Consider the following 17,754-nt stretch of genomic DNA (forward strand, 5'->3'; position numbering starts at 1 on the left):
GGTACAGTCTCTGCAAGATGTTCAAGGAAACAGAATTCCAAAACTGTGGACATTCACCAAGACCTTATTTCCATATATTGTCATCTTGAAAACTTGGTCAACATGAGAAATTCACCAAGGAAGTGGTGAATTTCAAAATAATGACAAAAATTAAATGTAAACATTCCACTCAAAAAAGAGCCATTAAATTCATTTCCACACTGAAAAGGCCCAAGAAAGTGGTACACGTACCTTGGTCTTGAACCACATAATCTGTAGTAACCAGTGGAGGGACTTGACCTCTGATGTTTGTAACAAAGACTTGGCCATCCCTGGAAGTTTTATCATTTTCAATTACCTGAATCTTATGAGTAACAAATAAAACAAAAACTGTAAGACACAGTTAAACCATTTTATCAGTTCCATTCAGAACCTTATAGTGGGTCTATTTTTAAAAAGCTTCCAATCCCTATGTGTCTGAGAGAAATCTGCTGGGGAGATCCTGCTCAGACCTCTCACAGTGGTCTTCAGTCTCGAAAGACTATGGTATAAACCTACAGCACCTAGCATTCCCAGGCGGTCTCCCATCCAAGTACTAACCAGGCCTGACCCTGCTTAGCTTCTGAGATCAGACAAGATCAGGCATCTGCTTTCGTTTAGTAAGATCTATCAAGAGATGCTTCTTTGTGGTGAGATTCAATGCAGTGGGATAAAACCCTTATACAGTGAAACCTGTTTCTATAGTTCTTGGGAAAAGACTCACAGATAACACCAGCAGTGAACTCCTAAACATTACCATGGTTCACAGACTTTCCCCTAGCACAACACAGAAAGCAGAAACACTTGTACAGCCTCTTCATCATCTCCTTTGTAGCCTATAAGTCAGTGGTTAGGGGCACCACAAAGAGAATGCTTCCAAGTGAATGTTGCCTTAAATTAAATTTCTTCCTGTGGCAGCAGTCTTCCATTCATCAGACTGTTCATGTTCAGCATATCACCACGAAGATCAGGAAATTTCTTTACACCTAGAAACCTCCTGAACAGGTTTGTGTAGCACTGACAAAATTCCCCATTCACTAATACTGAAGGGAGGTTTGCCAGAAGGAAAATTACCACAGGGAGGAATTGCAAGCAGCCACTACATGCTAGCCATTTTGTGTGCATCAGCACCAAGAACTGTAAGCTGCCTGGATTATGAATAAAAAGTGTAGCTCTTTCATGAATTACTAAGGACTGCTGACCACCATGAGCTAATGACATGCAAGGGACAAGAAACAAATACCATCTATCTTTTAAAAAGAATTTCCATGTTAAGAAACTGCATGCACATCTTCAGAACCCCACGAAACTTCACATTTCAAAACATACATACTTGTCTTAAGCACAGACTTACATGATATTTGGTATCTTGTCACAACTGAAGTAGAAACCACTTCAGACCCCCCCCCTTCCCCCTTTTATAGTGCTTTATCTAAAGAAACCCTTACTCACTGGGCTTGGAATGGAATCAGGATGAAGCTTCTTCTGCTGTGGTCCAGCCAATTGTGCTGGCCCCGAGGGAAGGCCACCTGGATAAGATAGCTGTGCCCCTCCAATTGGAGGACCATAGTTTCCTAGAAAGGAAAAAAAGCCTCTTTTTAAAAAAATTTGCAAATCTTTCCAAAGAGAGTTGCTCTGTTTTTGCTCTATAAAAAATACAAAATTGACCCGTTAGATGTCTGGAGTGCAACTTCCTAAGCTTCATTTGTTTCCTATGGGAAAAAAGTGCAGAAGATTTTTCTTGCCTAATGCCATGTTGCCAATTGTAAATCAGCACTCTGACTAAGGCCTGAGCGTTCTCTTTCTAGATAGACGGAGTGCATAACTGAACAGGAGACCCTACTGAAACTTTCATAGGGGAGAACAGGAAAGACCCAAAGGTGTTCAGACCCAGTGTTCCCTACACCAGTTTTATTTAACTTCACAAGTATTTAACAATTATTTTTGCAGCAAAATTATACTCAGACATCAGACCACTGGTGTAGTTTGCTCATCAAAACAGAGCAACACCAGCCCGCAAATTCGTTTTGATTGCTATTTTGCTGCGTGTTTAGCAGCACCTTACTACTCAATCTAAGACTCCATTTTAGCTAATAGGAGAACAGTGTATTTTCTACACTATTTTTCAAGATATTACATTATAAAAGGGAAGTGAAAAATTCAGTTCATTTGACATTTCTACCCTAACCACTGACCAGCTCTTGGCTTCTCCAAGCTTGCTCTGATTACACAGGCCAACACACATTTTGCTTCCTTAAACGTTACACCAATTCCTGGGTATATTTGGGGTGCCGATTTCAAAAATGGCATCCATTTTGCCCTATCACGTCTAGTTTTGGAGACACAGCATAGCCTCTTTAGTGAATGGTTCAAGCAGCTTCCTCATGAGGAAGCCTATGCCATGGATTCCACATGAGGAAGCTGCTCGAACTATGAGCCTCACTAATGAGGCTATACTATATCTCCAAAACTAGACATGATAGGGCAAAATGGATGCCATTTTTGGAATCGGCACCCCAAATTTATATCAAACACCATAAAGTTTGGGAAAAACTTTTCTGACCTTCAGTTTTGTAGGCCTGTGTTATTATAGGACTAAGCTGCAAGAGACCTCCTGAAAGAAGAAACAGGTGTTCATCATAGGAATAATGAGATTCCTTATTCCTACATAAATCCAAGAAATAAATCTAACCTAAATACAGGTTGCTGTCTTGTGGTGACATGAGGACAGAAAAACAGAACTAGCAATAAGCAAATACTTTGAAAACTTGGAATGTAACTTTTGATTTAACACTCCTGCAGTAATTCAAAATAACTAGCAGGTCAGTGTGACCAAACACCCTCAGGATCAAGTCGCACATCACATGATGTTTTGATTAATTCATTCGCAACCCCCGCCCTCCTTCTCCCTCTCTCTCTAAAGCAGGGGTGTCCAAACTTTTTGGCAGGTGGGCCACATCATCTCTCTGACACTGTGTGGGGGGGGGGGGGACGGAAATAAAATTTGAATAAATTTACATAGACGAATGTATTAGAGATGGAACTTATATGAATGAAAGTCTTGCAATAGCTCAAGGCCTATAAAAGGCCTTGCACAAAGCAAGCCTGGTATTTCCTTTGCTGCCACTGCTGAATCACAGATGTCAAATAGCAAGCAGCCCTCATTCCACAGCTCATGCAAGAGGTCAAACAGTCACCTTCATGCTGAGAACAGTTGCATCTGTCCAGTGTGAGCTCCAGCAAGTTCCTGGAGGGCCAGAATCTCATTGGAGACTGGGGGCTCCCTGTGGGCTGGACTGGGAGTCCCTGAGGGCCGCAAGTGACCCTGGCCTGGGTTTGGACACCCCTACTCTAAAGTAAAAAAAAAAAATTGACTGGTGCAATTAGGAGTCAAGAACAATACATGGAAAGGAATTACTTAACCCCTCCTTGCAGCTATTTTCTTCTCAGAATTCCACCCCAAATCAGTCTTCCTCTCCCAATCTGCTCCAGCCTTAACACACAAATGTGCATATACAGATGTGCGCCCCTCAGCGACCTACCGGGATCGCATGTGCGACGACCACATGACCGCGTCCACATGCTGCCTCTGCTAGGCTCCGACTGAGGGAAATCTCACCTCTCGTGCAATTTCCGGCTTCCTCTGGGAAACCAGAAATCGCACAAGAGGTGCGATTTCCCTCAGTCTGAGCCTCACAGAGGCAGCACTTGGATGTGCGCTGCCTCTGAGAGGTTCAGACAACCCTTCGGAGGGGAGGGGAGCAGAGCATTCCCTTCCCTGCAGAGTGTTCAGATAGCGTCCAGTACCACTTGACGATGGGGATTGCAGTCCCAATTCCCATCGTTAACTGGTGCATGACTGTAATACATTAAAAAGTAATATATAAGTATTCTTAAAAATAATAACGTGATACATATTGCTACAGATACTTTACTAGCTCTTAAATTCTGGGCTAGAATTCAAACTAGTGAGAGTTCCAAAAATGCCAGTCCAAACACCTCGTGAACTATAACAGTTTGTATAATAATATTAAACCCTGGTGTGTATGTGCTTGTTTAAGAACTTTTGGAAGGGGGGATTTGGAGCAGATGTGGTTTACCAAACAGTCACCTTATCTCGTTCAAAACTTACATATTCCAAATCCTGCTACTAGTTACTATTCCACCCCTCCCCTCTCCCAGTTCAAAAGGGGTGTTTTAACCTAGCAATTCTATGACAACTAGTAGCCATGCTTACCATACTGAGGAGGAAATCCGGGGCCTGAAGGCTGGCTTGGAAATTGCTGTGGCAAATTGGCATTCAGTGGACTAGAGCCAGGGATCCCCTCCTGCCTGGCCGCTGGAGAGAATGAAGGTGGTGAGCACTGACTGTTCAAGTTATTTGCTGGTGGTGGTGGAATCTGAGGACCAGGAGATAAGGCCATTTGCTGCGGTTGAGGTGGTGGACCTTGCAAAGTTGGTGGGGGTCCAGGCATGCAAGGAGGTGGTTTTGTTGCAGTACTGGGACCTGTACAAGCATGTCACTATTATACATATATCAGAAAAATTTTACAATATTAAACTGAAAGTTATGCAATTATTTCTCAGACTTCTGCTATTGTAAACAAAGGTTATAGTCAATTAACATGATAATTTTCAAAAATCTTTACAATCACAAATAATCCTCTATTTCCTCAAATTCCTATAAATTAATTCAAATATTTATCTTACTATCTTCAATTGGCAGCCAAATCATAATGTGCTCTTCACAAATGAAGGGGAAAGCCTGCCCCATTTATGCACTACAACACACATGGTGTTTCAAAAGATTGTGTTGGCATACCTATATCCTTGAAAAAAATAGAAGTTTTGGAAAAACAGGTGGAACCTCGGTATCCACTGATTTGACTCACCACTGATGCTAAGGTCCACCTGTAAATGCTTGTAACATGGAAAAAAACACTAAATCCTATTTGCTACTTTCGCACTGTTAAATAATTATAATTTAATTTCATTAGATTCCTTTAGTCACCCCTATCTAGTGGTTAAATGCGGTATAGTGTCAATACTAATGCATTTGGGGGCAACAATACAGGCGCAAGAAACCTGGAAGTGGATCTTTATAGCTATTTTCCCACTTATTTGGTATCCACTGCTTTTTTTTTAATCCACTGGAGGTACCAGAACAGAACCCTCATGGATAACAAGGTACAACCTGTATAGAGATTGTTTACAAAAATTGAAGTTGTAAGAAATAATTTATTTCCAATAGACATGTCTAAAAATAAAACGTGTCTTAGCAATGGATTAGAACATTTTCAAGGTAACAATTTGCTCCAGAGACCTAGTGCTAAGAGTAAGATCACTGCCATGACCTTTCATGGTCATGATCCCCTTTACATTTCTGCCCAACACTGCATATGTGCAACAGGGATCAAATGTCAGTGGGCTGGGCAGAAACAGGTTAATATTCCTTTAAGGGGGAAATGCCAGCATCTGCATCATTCCTTCAAAATTTGGAACAGCCCTATTAAAAACTAAGGTATCTCTTCAGAATTTTTAGGTGGATTCTGGCATGTCAAATTCATTTTGTGAACACTCAAGGTTCAGATGCACCATGTTCTATTTCAACCACCTTCTTTAGAGAATTAAAAATGAGTCAGGCTACCAAGTACCCTGAAAAAGGCAACATCAGTTTAAACCAACCATGTAAAAATGGTTTTGTAAACCAACTGGTTTAAGTTTTGATCCACACAAAACAGGGAACTATTCTAACACACTAAATTTTTAGTGGTCTGGATCCAAAGTATTCTTATGTGATTTTAGTCTATCTTTCTTCTGCAGTTCCCCCACACTATTCCAGAAGTCTCAAACCCTCAGAAGTGGTTTTGGGGGAGGGAAATGCAGGACTAAGCCCTGTTCCATGAGTGGAAGTCTGCTTGAAGTAGTTAGGATCCAAGGATTCAACTGAACAAATACAACAAATTTCTAAGATAAAAACAAACAACATTCATGTAATAGCTTCCATGGATGACTATGCAATCCTTACCATAATTATTTATTTGCATGTTGCCAAGTTGATTAGCCAGTGGAGCTGTAGATGAAGAGAGTGAGCTGTTTGGATAGGAGGGCTGTGATGGATGACTGTATGGAGGACAGGAAGACGGAGGAGCTGGAAATCTAAAACAACAAGTAGGATTACAGAATCCAAGTTAATATCACTAGTGTCAAATATTGGCAGTACTCGCGCCAATGTCAAGGGTGCAGATCCTGCTCACAAAACTTTGTATGTACACACACACACACACTCAACAGGAAATAAGAAACCCATCAGGGAATTCTACATTCCTGTAAAGATAGCAAGCTTTAAACACGGTCACTCATTCTTGCTAGAACAACAAGAATTTGGAGTTGTGTACATGCATTTTACAAAACTCAAGTGCTGTCTTCTAAAAATGGAAGTTTTGAAGTTGGCAAGAGGTACTTTTTTGGGGGGGTCAGGGAGCTGTCATGAAGAGTCAAGGGAGAAGAGAGCTTGCGCTTGCACCTTTGTGGTGGTCCTATTTAGGATACACATTACATGGGATGGACAAGATGCTTTCTAGACTTAATTGAGTTATCCTGTACCTGGTGTGAAGAGGTCTTCATTTGCAGAAATTGGAGAAACATTTTGAAATAGTGAGCATAAAGTTATAAATTCTTCTTAGAAGCCTTCCTATAGCAATACCACACTTTCTCTGTCAGCATTTGAAACCGACTTTGGAAGCACATCCAACAAAGAAGATGGAGGTAGAGGTCAAGAGAAGACAGTAGCTACGTTTCTGAAATCTGGATACAATACAATCCTATACATCAGTGTTTCTCAAACTATGGGTAGGTAGGGACCCAATAGGTGGATTGCACACCAATTTCAGGTGGGTCCTCATTCATTTCAATATTTTATTTTTATTAGATTTGATGCTACAATGTATGTGACTGCACTTTGGTGAAATGCGACAGACCTGTTACAGACCTGTATTCTTGACAATGATAGTCAATGGGACTTACTCCTGGGTAAGTGTGGTTAGGATTGCAGCCTAGGATTGTTCAAAATTTTCCTGCCTGATGATGTGACTTCTGGTCATGACATCACTTCTGGTGGGTCCTGACAGATTCACATTCTAAAAAGTGGGTCCCGGTGCTAAATGTGTGAGAACCACTGCTATACATGACTATTCAGAATTAGAGTACCTGAGACTAAGTATGCACAAGATTGAAGCACAAATCTGGGTCTAATGGAGCTTAGTCTGAAGCCTGATGTGGTTCATTGCTACCTGAATTCATATGCACAGCCATAAGAAAATCCTAAAAACTTGGAAATGCTTTCAAAGATAATGCATTATTATTTATCATAATTGTATGATATACAAGTTATATCACCAAACAGCTCTGCAATCAACTTCCTTTTACCTCTCTGCATGCACATTGTTCTTTCCTTATTTCCTCTTACATTATCCTGTACATTGCCTTTCCTCATACCCACTTTGGCAAATGAGTTCTACCAAAACTCTCTTCATACTAAGCTACCTCTCTCAAATAAAGAATGACACATGATATGATAACAATGAATCTATGAATCAATGAATCAATCAATCAGTCAAATTGAGGTAACAGAATACCATTAAATGCAATTGTAACCTAAGGAAAGGCAATATAGAAATCCTCTAAATCAGTGTTTCTCAAACTGTGGGCCGGGACCCACTAGGTGGGTCACAAGTCAATTTCAGGTGGGTCCCCATTCATTTCAGTATTTTATTTTTAATAAATTACTTGATGCTGCCATGATATGTGACTGCATTTGGGGAAATGTTAAACACCTGTACTTTTAACAAACTACTATGTATATTCTTTTAAAAAGGATAGTAAAGGAAACTTACTCCTGGGTAAGTGTGGGTAGGATTACAGCCTAGGATAGTTAAAAAATTTTTCCTGCTTGATGATGTTACTTCTGGTCATGACATCACTTCCAGTGGGTCCTGACAGATTCTCTTTCTGTCCCAGTGGTCCCGGTGCTAAATGAGTGAGAACCACTGCTCTAAATAAATGAATAATTTTTTTTCTTAAAAAGTGGCCTCTAGCATAATGCTACGCATGTTTGCTCAGAAACAGATCCACTTTGTTCAGTGGGGATTAGCCAGGAAAGTGTGCATAAGACTGAAGCATTATAGATAAAAAAACAACCCACAAAACTGACTGCATACTGATGAACTTGCTCATAAAAAACATTTGGTCTCAAAGTTATGGATACTCAAGAATGTGGCATTACTCAACAGACTGTTCTCAAAATAAAAAACTAGCATATACACTAAAACGTGCATCCATATACATGAAGACATTGTGACGTTTTACTGAAATTATCCTTGGAACTCCTGCCTGGCACTTGATGATATCACAGACTAAGCAAAGAGAATTGAAATAGGCCTAAACCTCATCTTATGGCTCACACACCTTATACTTTGATCTTTTAAATCAGGCATGGAAGTCAAAGGTTATTCTCTGCTCAGGGAATATGTTGCACATTATGGCTGCACAAAACATATGGATCAAATTAGGCTTTGGACTCTAATCTAAATAATTGCTTGATCCAGGAATGGAGGAATCAAAGGCTTTCCCTTGATTAAACTGATTTATACAGACATTTCTTAATAGGTATTCCAGAACATACCATAAGAGAACTGCTGGAACTAAAAGAAGTACTTTCTTTTTCTAAAAAGGAAGTGCTAAGCTTTACTCAGACATTTATAAGATCACTACAGAAATGTTTAAGGGAGAAAGAGGGCTTTGCAAGAGGCATAATGAGTGAGGTTTGTATTTTGGTCTTGGATCTACTCCACAGCCACATCAACAGCACAAGTTCAAAATGGTGGAAGATCGTACAGTTCCAGGAACAAAACAGGCTAGTTTGGTGACTTTCCCAATGAATTGCTCAGCAATTGCTAAGTGGGATTGATCACTCAACTACTGCCAAGCTACATTTGAGCACATTGAAGCCCAATCCTATGCATGTCAACTTAGAGGTAAGTCACATTATATTCGATGGGGCTTACTTCCAGGAAAATGTGCATAGGATTATAGCCTCAATCCATGTTGATGGGCTGTTCACCTGATCAACTGGAAGGTTAGAGTAGGGGTATTGCTGTGGTGCACTTGGGGGGGGGGATGACACAACTGGCAAAAATTGTAAAAATTTGATATTTTCAAATACCATCATGTTATATATTATTCGATGCACACTTTAACACAGAATGCAAAGAAACAAATCCTGTTTAGATATCTGCATTCTATCAAAAAGTACAGAGAAATAACCAGAAAGGGTACACAACTACAGCATGTAACAAAAAATGGATTTCCATAACTTAAAACTGACCAATGAGACTGGTTGTTCTGAGAGCCAATGAGGTATTATAATAACATAGCAGAGAACCAAGAAGGTGTTAGTATGACTCAATTCTCATTTCCACGTATCAGAGCTAATATTATAACTCTTATTCATTTGTGTGTCATCAAGTTGGTAACTGGTGTTTGGACGATTACTGATTTGTAATCAGTACAGGTCCAGTACAGTATCAGTACAGTACTGTATCAGTACAGTATTGGATACAGGTCCAGCCTATTTATACACGGATTTGACTCAACACGAATGACCCCTGCAAATGAGAAAGAATGCTGATACCTGGAGAAGGGGAAAAATGCATCCCTTTAAAATCAGTTTTAAAAACTGAACAGTCCTTTAACAACAGCCTCCTTAATAAGAGAGAGAGGGCAGAAGGTTAACAATCCATCAATCCTTCTCTCTCCTTCAGACCCCTCCCTTCCCCCAGCAGTGAAAGAAAGGGATCATTTTGCATTTGTGAAAGGAGGGGCTGAGTGAAGTGCTGATGGATTGTCTTCTTAATTTGTCTTGACTCTTATCTTAGAGTCTTGACTCTTAGAGTCTAAGATTGTCTTGACTCTTACCTTAGAGTCAAAAGGTCACCAAGGCTGTTTTTCAATCACTGGAGCAAAGAAACTTTGTTTTTTAAATTGATTTGCTATAGCTAGCTTTTTTTTTTTAATCCACATGAGTGCTTGGAACGGAAACCATGCAAATAATTAGTCTCAACCTGTATATTAAAATACAGAAATATAGTTAATGGGGGTGACACTAACCCTAGTGATACCACTGCATGAAGTTGTGCATATGCTATTGTAATTTCTGTATGGTCAGGTATGGGAGGATATCCATCAAGGTGGTGACACGATAAGCTCTAGTACCGAGTGACCCTAACCGAAGTGACGTCTCTGGGCTAGAGTGGGTGACCGCACACTTTAAAGGATAGGACAAGTCAACGCAAGGGACCAAGCACATGTTACTGTAATTGTAAATGCATATATGCATTTTTTTTCTGCAGCATGGAAAATCGAAGCTTCAGGGGGCTAAGTTAGTTTGGAAAAAAGTGCAGGGGAAAATGTACCTTCCCCCAACACCATTTTACCACACTGCTGGCTCCAGATTGTAAGGTAAACTTTAACAGACATTTGTTCTCACCAAAGAGGGGAAAAGCACCACATGAAGTTACACCAGATTCTATATTGCTTGAAAATAAATACCGTATTTTTCGCTCCATAAGACGCACTTCCCCCCCCCCAAAAGTGGGGGGGGGGGGAAGTGTGTGCGTCTTATGGAGTGAATACTGCAAAAAAGAGTGCACGTTGGGGACCTTAATGAAGGGGGGATCTTCATGCCAGTTTATGATCCCATTCACCCTAATAAAGGGAGGGATCTTCATGCCAGTTTATGATCCCATTCACCCTAATAAAGGGAGGGATCTTCATGCCAGTTTATGATCCCATTCACCCTAACAAAGGGAGGGATCTTCATGCCAGTTTATGATCCCATTCACCCTAATAAAGGGAGGAATCTTCATGCCAGTTTATGATTCCATTCACCCTAATAAAGAGAGGGATCTTCATGCCAGTTTATGATCCCATTCACCCTAAGAAGGGGGGGATGGTTCAAATGTTATTCTGTTATAGTTTATTAAATATTTTATTACACTATTTGGTTCAGAATATTTTTTTTCCTGTTTTCCTCCTCTAAAAAATAGGTGCGTCTTATGGAGCGAAAAATACGGTAATGGAGATAAGCAATATCAGCTACATGCATGAATATACATTAGCTACATCTAATGGCCCAGAACCTTTATTTTATTGATACTTGGTATGGCTTAGCACTGTGACAGAGAAGCACCTACCGCAGGCATTTGCCTACAAGTTGATCTCACAGATAGGTCGAGGGCAGGTTTTGAGCAAAAAATAAAATGTTATATGACCCTCGGATTGTAGCCTGGGACTTTGTTTCAAATGGAAACGAGGATTACATTCTGGGGCTTAAAAAAAACAGACCTCTGCGAAGCATTTGCAAAATGGAACAAAGCTGCAGCAGGGTCTGCTAAAGAGAACGAGGCTTGCTTGATTGGTAAATGGAAGCCTTGAGCCCTTTTTTCAGGAGGAGAATAAAAGGTTAACTTTGGCTGCAGCTTGCCAGGGAGGTTAACCTGGAGATTAACAACTCTCTAATTATCTCTGCATTGCTTCTCCAGTGCATCTTGCTTGAAAAGCCCTGACCCCTGAGTGATCTCACAGATAAGGCAAGGTGATGATCTAAGCTAGACTTATTGGCAGAAATTTCTCGCCCTATAGGCGAATATCTACGGTAATTAATTTTAAATGATTGTCAATAGCCTGCAAAATGAAAGTTTCCATTCCAAAAATTGAGATTTACACATTTGTGAGTTCTTTTCCTTAAAAAAATAATCACCTGTGCAATTGCTGTGCCGTACTGCTAGGTCCATTCTGGAAGCTGGTCTGGTTAAACTGGTGGGTGCTTGGAGGTGGCGATCCAACAGGAGCAGGGGACCCAAAAGGCACATTTGTTTTCAACAGAGCTAAACAAGAAAAACATCATTAAGAAAATGGTGGCCACTAATAAAAAACCATTGCTTTAAAGAGATAAACATTACCAAGAACTAAATAAAAGAATTCAGATTTTGCTATTTAGGCTATCCAGTTTTGCTATTTTGCTATTTAGGCTTTCCAAATATCAGCCTCTGGCAATATCCCACACTGTGCAAAGAACTGTGCAAAGAAGAATCAGTTGTACACCTGCTCCACCACCATGTTATTTTACCTGGCTGAGGTGCAGAAGATGATGGGTTTGTATTGCCGTAGTGTCCAAACAAAGGCGAAGAAGTAGGTTGTCCAAAGCCTGTGGAAAAGCCCCCCAATCCTGGCTGGGGCTGGGAATAGGGAGGTGTTGCAACATACCCCTGCTGATTCATGTCAGTGGTATCTTCTTTCTGAAGGAGAGGCTGTCATAAAAATCTGTGAAAGAAAGTAAACAAATCACCATTGTTCCATTGATACATAGTAGGCATTACACCAGTGGTTTTCAAACTCTCAGGGAGAGTTTGAGCCACTGTAAGTTCTTGCAGGAGTGGGGGGGAGGCAGCAGGGGTGGGTGGAAGGCAGCGGTGTGATCCCCAGGATCGTGCCGCTCAGGGGGCTGCAGGGGCTTGGGTGCACTTACCCAAGCCTCCTGCAGCTCCCCCGGAGTACGGGAAGCCCGGTGTGACCTTTGGCAGGGCTCCCCGCAGCAGTGAAAGTAAAAGCAGAGCGATCCCGTCCCGCCTCCGCTAAAGGGGAAGTGGAGCACGATCGCTCCGCTTTCACTGCTGCGGGGAGCCCTGCCAAAGGTCGCACCGGGCTCCCTGCACATCGGGGGCATTGCAGGAGGCTTGGATAAGTGCACCCAAGCCCCTGCAGTCCCCTGAGTGGTGTGAACCTGGGGATTGCGCCGCTGCCTCCTCCTTGCCTCCAGGCTGCCCCCGCCCCTTAAGGGGGCAGAGGCCAGGGTCCACAGGCTGGGGCGTCGCGACACCCCAGTTTGAAAAGCCCTGCATTACACAATAAAAAGCAAAATGAATGTCTTGATACCAAAGCAACTTTAGAAGTCTTTTTCTTAATCAGTTAACTCCCTTATGTAATTACAACCAGATCATTTCTTTGGCCTGGACAAACTACACAGACATTTTCATACACCAGATACACTGGTGCAAGGCCACGTTTTTCCCCCAATAGCCAAGGGGGCTAATTAACTAGAGATGCAACCACCATTCATTTTGCCAAATAGGTTATTTTTGTCCTCATTTTTGGTAGTAGGATCACCAAATAGCCTGACCTGGTACACAATGAGAGAAAAATCTGGTGTGTCTCCAGGTGATCACAGAGAACTAATTTACCCCATATCTGCTCCCAAAGGCTGGCAAAATTCTCCTTCTCCCCTGGGAGGTTATTAAAAATCACTTATTCAGACATTATACAAACAAATATCAAAATGTGGGATGGCCCAGGGGTATGATTAGGGGTGCAGCTAGAGGTATATCAGCAGAGCAGCTCCCAAGCTGGAGTTGAGGGCATATCACTCCTCCGCTGTTGGTCCCCTGCAACTGGTATCCAGAGGTAAATAGTGGACCCCCATTTTACAATGGGTTCACTATACAATAAGTTATTCACTTTACAATGGACACACAATTGCCACCATAGGACTTCATAGGTAACAGATAAGGCAATTAGCAGCGTGTATGCAAGTGTTTGGTAGCATCTCAGACAACAGTAGCATTGTTAGCATCATGGCTGTGGGCATAATCCTATTCAACTTTCCAGCACTGCTATAGCCATGCCAACAAGGCATGTGCTGCATCCTGAAGTTGGAGGGGCAGTTTGTTCCCTTACCTTGGGGCTGCACTGCAGCTGTATCAGCACTGGAAAGTTGGATAAGATTGGGCTCTGTTTGTATGGAAGGAAGGATGCAGCACATGCCCTGTTGGCATGTCTTGTAATGTAAGTTTTATAATTATAACATTGTGGACATTAATGGGCCCTAAAAAAGCACACTAGGCACCTTTTAAATCACATCGTAGAGAGGAAAATAACTTCATTCTGTGGCAGAACTTCAAATTATCAAAAAACACTGCATTATTGGGTTCACATTACAATATTTTTATGATACATGTTGCCTCTGGAACACATTAGCATCATAAGGCAGGGGTCCTCTCTGCTGCCTCTGTACCTGGCATGGAGGCCTCTTCAAGGTAAAGGAATGTCTGTTCCCTTACCACAGGGCTGCATTAGTGCTATTAAATCAGTTAGGGTTGAGTCCTAATTTGGTAGGGCAGCAATCTTATGCACCATTGTTTGCTAGTATGCCTTTTTGAACACGCAAAGTAAATAGACATAGGAGTGAGCTATTTGAATGGTGATAACAGTATAATTAAACAAATTAATGGGAAAGCAGACTTAGGTTGTAGTGGTGGGAATGGAAACTGATGTGAGTAGAAACAGAGCCTAACAGTTTGGTCAGTGCCAAACTGCTCGCAAGGAAGTCTGACTGAGTTCAGCGGGACTAACTCCTGTTAATCTTGACATCTCTTTTCCTGCTATAAATAATTATAAGTGCAAGCAGTTGAGAAAACTGAAAGTTCTTCCCATTGCTTAGCCCTGCTTCCATTTCTCTCCCCTTCCTCTGTTGCTTTTATTTTTGCCTACCAAATCTGAGAGCCTTCAGGGGTTCTTGGTTTTTTGCTCTATGTAATGTGCCGTATACACCAGCAATTTACAACCCTTTTCAGTTCACGACACACTAACAAGAGGTGAAAATTGTCAAGGTACACCATCACTTTTTTTGACAACTGACAAGGCACACCGCACTGACAGCAGGGGCATAAGAACATAAGAACATAAGAACAGTCCCACTGGATCAGGCCATAGGCCCATCTAGTCCAGCTTCCTGTATCTCACAGCGGCCCACCAAATGCCCCAGGGAGCACACCAGATAACAAGAGACCTCATCCTGGTGCTCTCCCCTACATCTGGCATTCTGACTTAACCCATTCCTAAAATCAGGAGGTTGCGCATACACATCATGGCTTGTACCCCATAATGGATTTTTCCTCCAGAAACTCGTCCAATCCCCTTTTAAAGGTGTCTAGGCTAGGCGCCAGTACCACATCCTGTGGCAAGGAGTTCCACAGACCGACCACGCGCTGAGTAAAGAAATACTTTACTTTACCGGGGCACTCATCCCCCGGTGGCCCTACTAACAAATGATCCTCCCCCAAACTCCCATGGCACACCTGCAGACCATCCACAACACACCAGTGTGCCACAGCACAGTGGTTGAAAATGGCTGATATACACAGATGGCACTATAGAAAATGAGGACCACCTGGAGGAGAACTTCTCCTGCTCAAGTTTCAGTTCTTTAAAGGCTTTAAAGAACTGAAACTTGAGCAGGAAAAGGGGTCCCCTTGGAACAGCACTTCTGTAATTAATTTCCAGTCTTGACTACTGCAAGGTACTATATGAGGGGTTGTACTTGAAGATTTCTTAGAAATGTCACCTGGTACAGATATTGTTGAATGTTTTCTGTTATTGGAAGACATGCACATATTCAGCCTCTGCCCCAGTTACAGTGGTTTTCACTTCCAGACTTGGTTTTAACCATTAAAGTCATGCAAGGCCTGAGATTCTCTCACCTTAAAGAGCCCATTTGCCAGTTAAGACCTGCTGCCTTGATCTCATTGCCTGTGCCATCAATGCAGCAGCCATGAGAAGCAGCAGATTAGAGCAGAACTTTTACAGTGGGTCCTAAACTGGGGAATCTTCTCCCAGAAGAGATTAGGAAGGCAGCCCCTTTGTGGATATTCCAAAACAGCTGTGAAACTTATCTTTTCCATATGGCTTTTGACTGAAGTCTGATTTTCTGAGGCTGCTTTGGTATGGATATTATTTTTGTTTTGGTTGTTTTATGTAATTCACTCTGAATGTTGGAAAAAACAGTGTAAACATATTCAAATAGATGTATTTTAATTTTATTTTAAAACATTTCTATCCCACCTTTCTTGTGTATGCAGGTAACCCAAGGCAGCTTACAGTAAGATAAAACAAAAACATTAAACAATAGACTAATGAATAAACTAATGAAAAAGGCAGTGTAAGTTTATAATTAAGCTAAACACCATAATTGAAAAGTCATAATTAATAACCGGGTAGATGGGACTCGATAGCCTGGGAAGGCAGCTCATCTGAGAGAAGGAAAACTCTGATCCCAAACCTCCACTGCCTTGTGGCTACATCCAGTTATGGAAAAGGCTTCAGGAGTTAACCTCGAGGCAAAATCCGGAGCCGGAGTCCCTGAGGCAGTTCATGGCTGAACACAGTCATGTTCTGGCAACTCCTGCAATGCCGCTGGAACCAACCGTACTGGCTTCTGCCTTTCCACTGGACCATTTCAGTGATGTGAAGAGGGGGGATTTGCTGCATGGGTAACAGTCTATCCTCCATATCTACTTTACCCAGGCTTTGCGCACTGGAGAGGACACTCTGTTCCAGAACCACCATTCAGAGCGCAATACCATAGTCTTCCGAGACTGAAGGATGCCAACTAATTAATAACCAAACCCCAACACCAATTATCACTCTTCTGCAAAACCTGAATAGAAAAACTAGGTCTTTACATATTTCCTGAAGGATTATAGTGTAGGGGACAACCAGGCCTCCACAGTGATGACATTCCACAAGGTCACCATCACTGATTAGGCCCTGCTCCTACTAGATGCCCACAGTATCTCTGAAAACAGGGGGACCCAGATCAAGGCCTGGGATTATGACTAGAAAACAAAGGGAGGCATTCATGGGAGTAGATGTTAAAGAAGTGGTTCTAAGTCTTTTGGGGGGGGGGGAAGGTCATGGACCCAAATATTTTTTATGTGCCTGGTTCATATGCCCCGATTAAAAACCTCTGGTTTACAGCCTTAAAGGTCATAAGTAGCACCTTGAACTCAGAAACGAAAGCCAAAAGGAGTAGAGAATACATTCCCCTGTAAAGTAAGTATAACATGGCATCAGAGAAAAGCACACCAGAGCTGCAGTTGTCACTTTCAGTCTCTAAGATGACAACTTTAGTCAAGTTCTCCATTAATTATGTTAACTGAGGGCAAAGCTACACATCAGCAAGTAATGACATGCTTGGTCCTGACAATCTGGTCCTTTCTGTGCTAAACACAAGCCATGGCAAGGCAATCTAAATGGGCATACAGCAGAGGGAACTTCAACCCTTAGCCCTGTCATATTTTGGAGTGGGAACATCACCCCTCCTTGCCAACAACTGTGACCAGAGAGAAAAGTCTCATTAACACCTATGGGATATTTTAGCTCCCATTAGCACTGGTGGGCAGCTAGGGGGGAGGGGTGTTGAACTGAAACTGGACTGCAGTGAGGGCAAAACATTAAAGCCCCCTGCCCTTGAAATAGTTCCAATCCAGAGTACCCCCACCCACACGGCTCCTATTTAGCTTAGGAAGACAATCATTCATGTGATGAATGGTTTCATGGGAGGCTCACATGGACCTAGCTATATCATCCCTGACTGTCACACAGATGCACTGAGACCTGCAAGCATCAATGGGGAAGGGGCTGCAGCTTGCAAGGTCTGGAGGTGCTGAAAGGGCACATCCAATTTTGGACAAAAATGGACTGTATTATATATGCCGCAACCCCCAAGTACCAAATGCCTACATAAGAAGTGGCTATGAAATAATCCACAATACCTTGTGCTTTGCCCTACTTTTAAAAATACAAACATTTTGGATAGTGTTATATATGCTTAATGCTGATACT

The 17,754-nt window shown here is 41.9% G+C and overlaps 1 protein-coding gene across 2 annotated transcripts in view; it reads right to left on the reverse strand.

Annotated features, from left to right (window-relative positions):
• Nucleotides 1–17,754, reverse strand: part of SEC24D (SEC24 homolog D, COPII coat complex component) — a 67,005-nt gene that overhangs the window by 45,497 nt on the left and 3,754 nt on the right. Inside the window, exons 2-7 of one of the 2 annotated variants that reach the window (XM_066631944.1) lie at nucleotides 12,206–12,399; nucleotides 11,837–11,963; nucleotides 6,047–6,177; nucleotides 4,256–4,357; nucleotides 1,471–1,592; nucleotides 232–343 (exon numbers count right to left, since the gene is read on the reverse strand). In XM_066631944.1, coding sequence (XP_066488041.1) covers nucleotides 232–343; nucleotides 1,471–1,592; nucleotides 4,256–4,357; nucleotides 6,047–6,177; nucleotides 11,837–11,963; nucleotides 12,206–12,356 — 745 coding nt within the window. In that variant the 5' untranslated portion in view covers nucleotides 12,357–12,399. Of the gene's footprint in view, nucleotides 1–231; nucleotides 344–1,470; nucleotides 1,593–4,255; nucleotides 4,526–6,046; nucleotides 6,178–11,836; nucleotides 11,964–12,205; nucleotides 12,400–17,754 lie in introns of both variants that reach the window. The other variant, XM_066631943.1, reaches the window with a different exon arrangement.

Source organism: Tiliqua scincoides, chromosome 6 (genome assembly GCF_035046505.1).
Source record: "Tiliqua scincoides isolate rTilSci1 chromosome 6, rTilSci1.hap2, whole genome shotgun sequence".
Lineage (NCBI taxonomy): Eukaryota > Metazoa > Chordata > Lepidosauria > Squamata > Scincidae > Tiliqua > Tiliqua scincoides.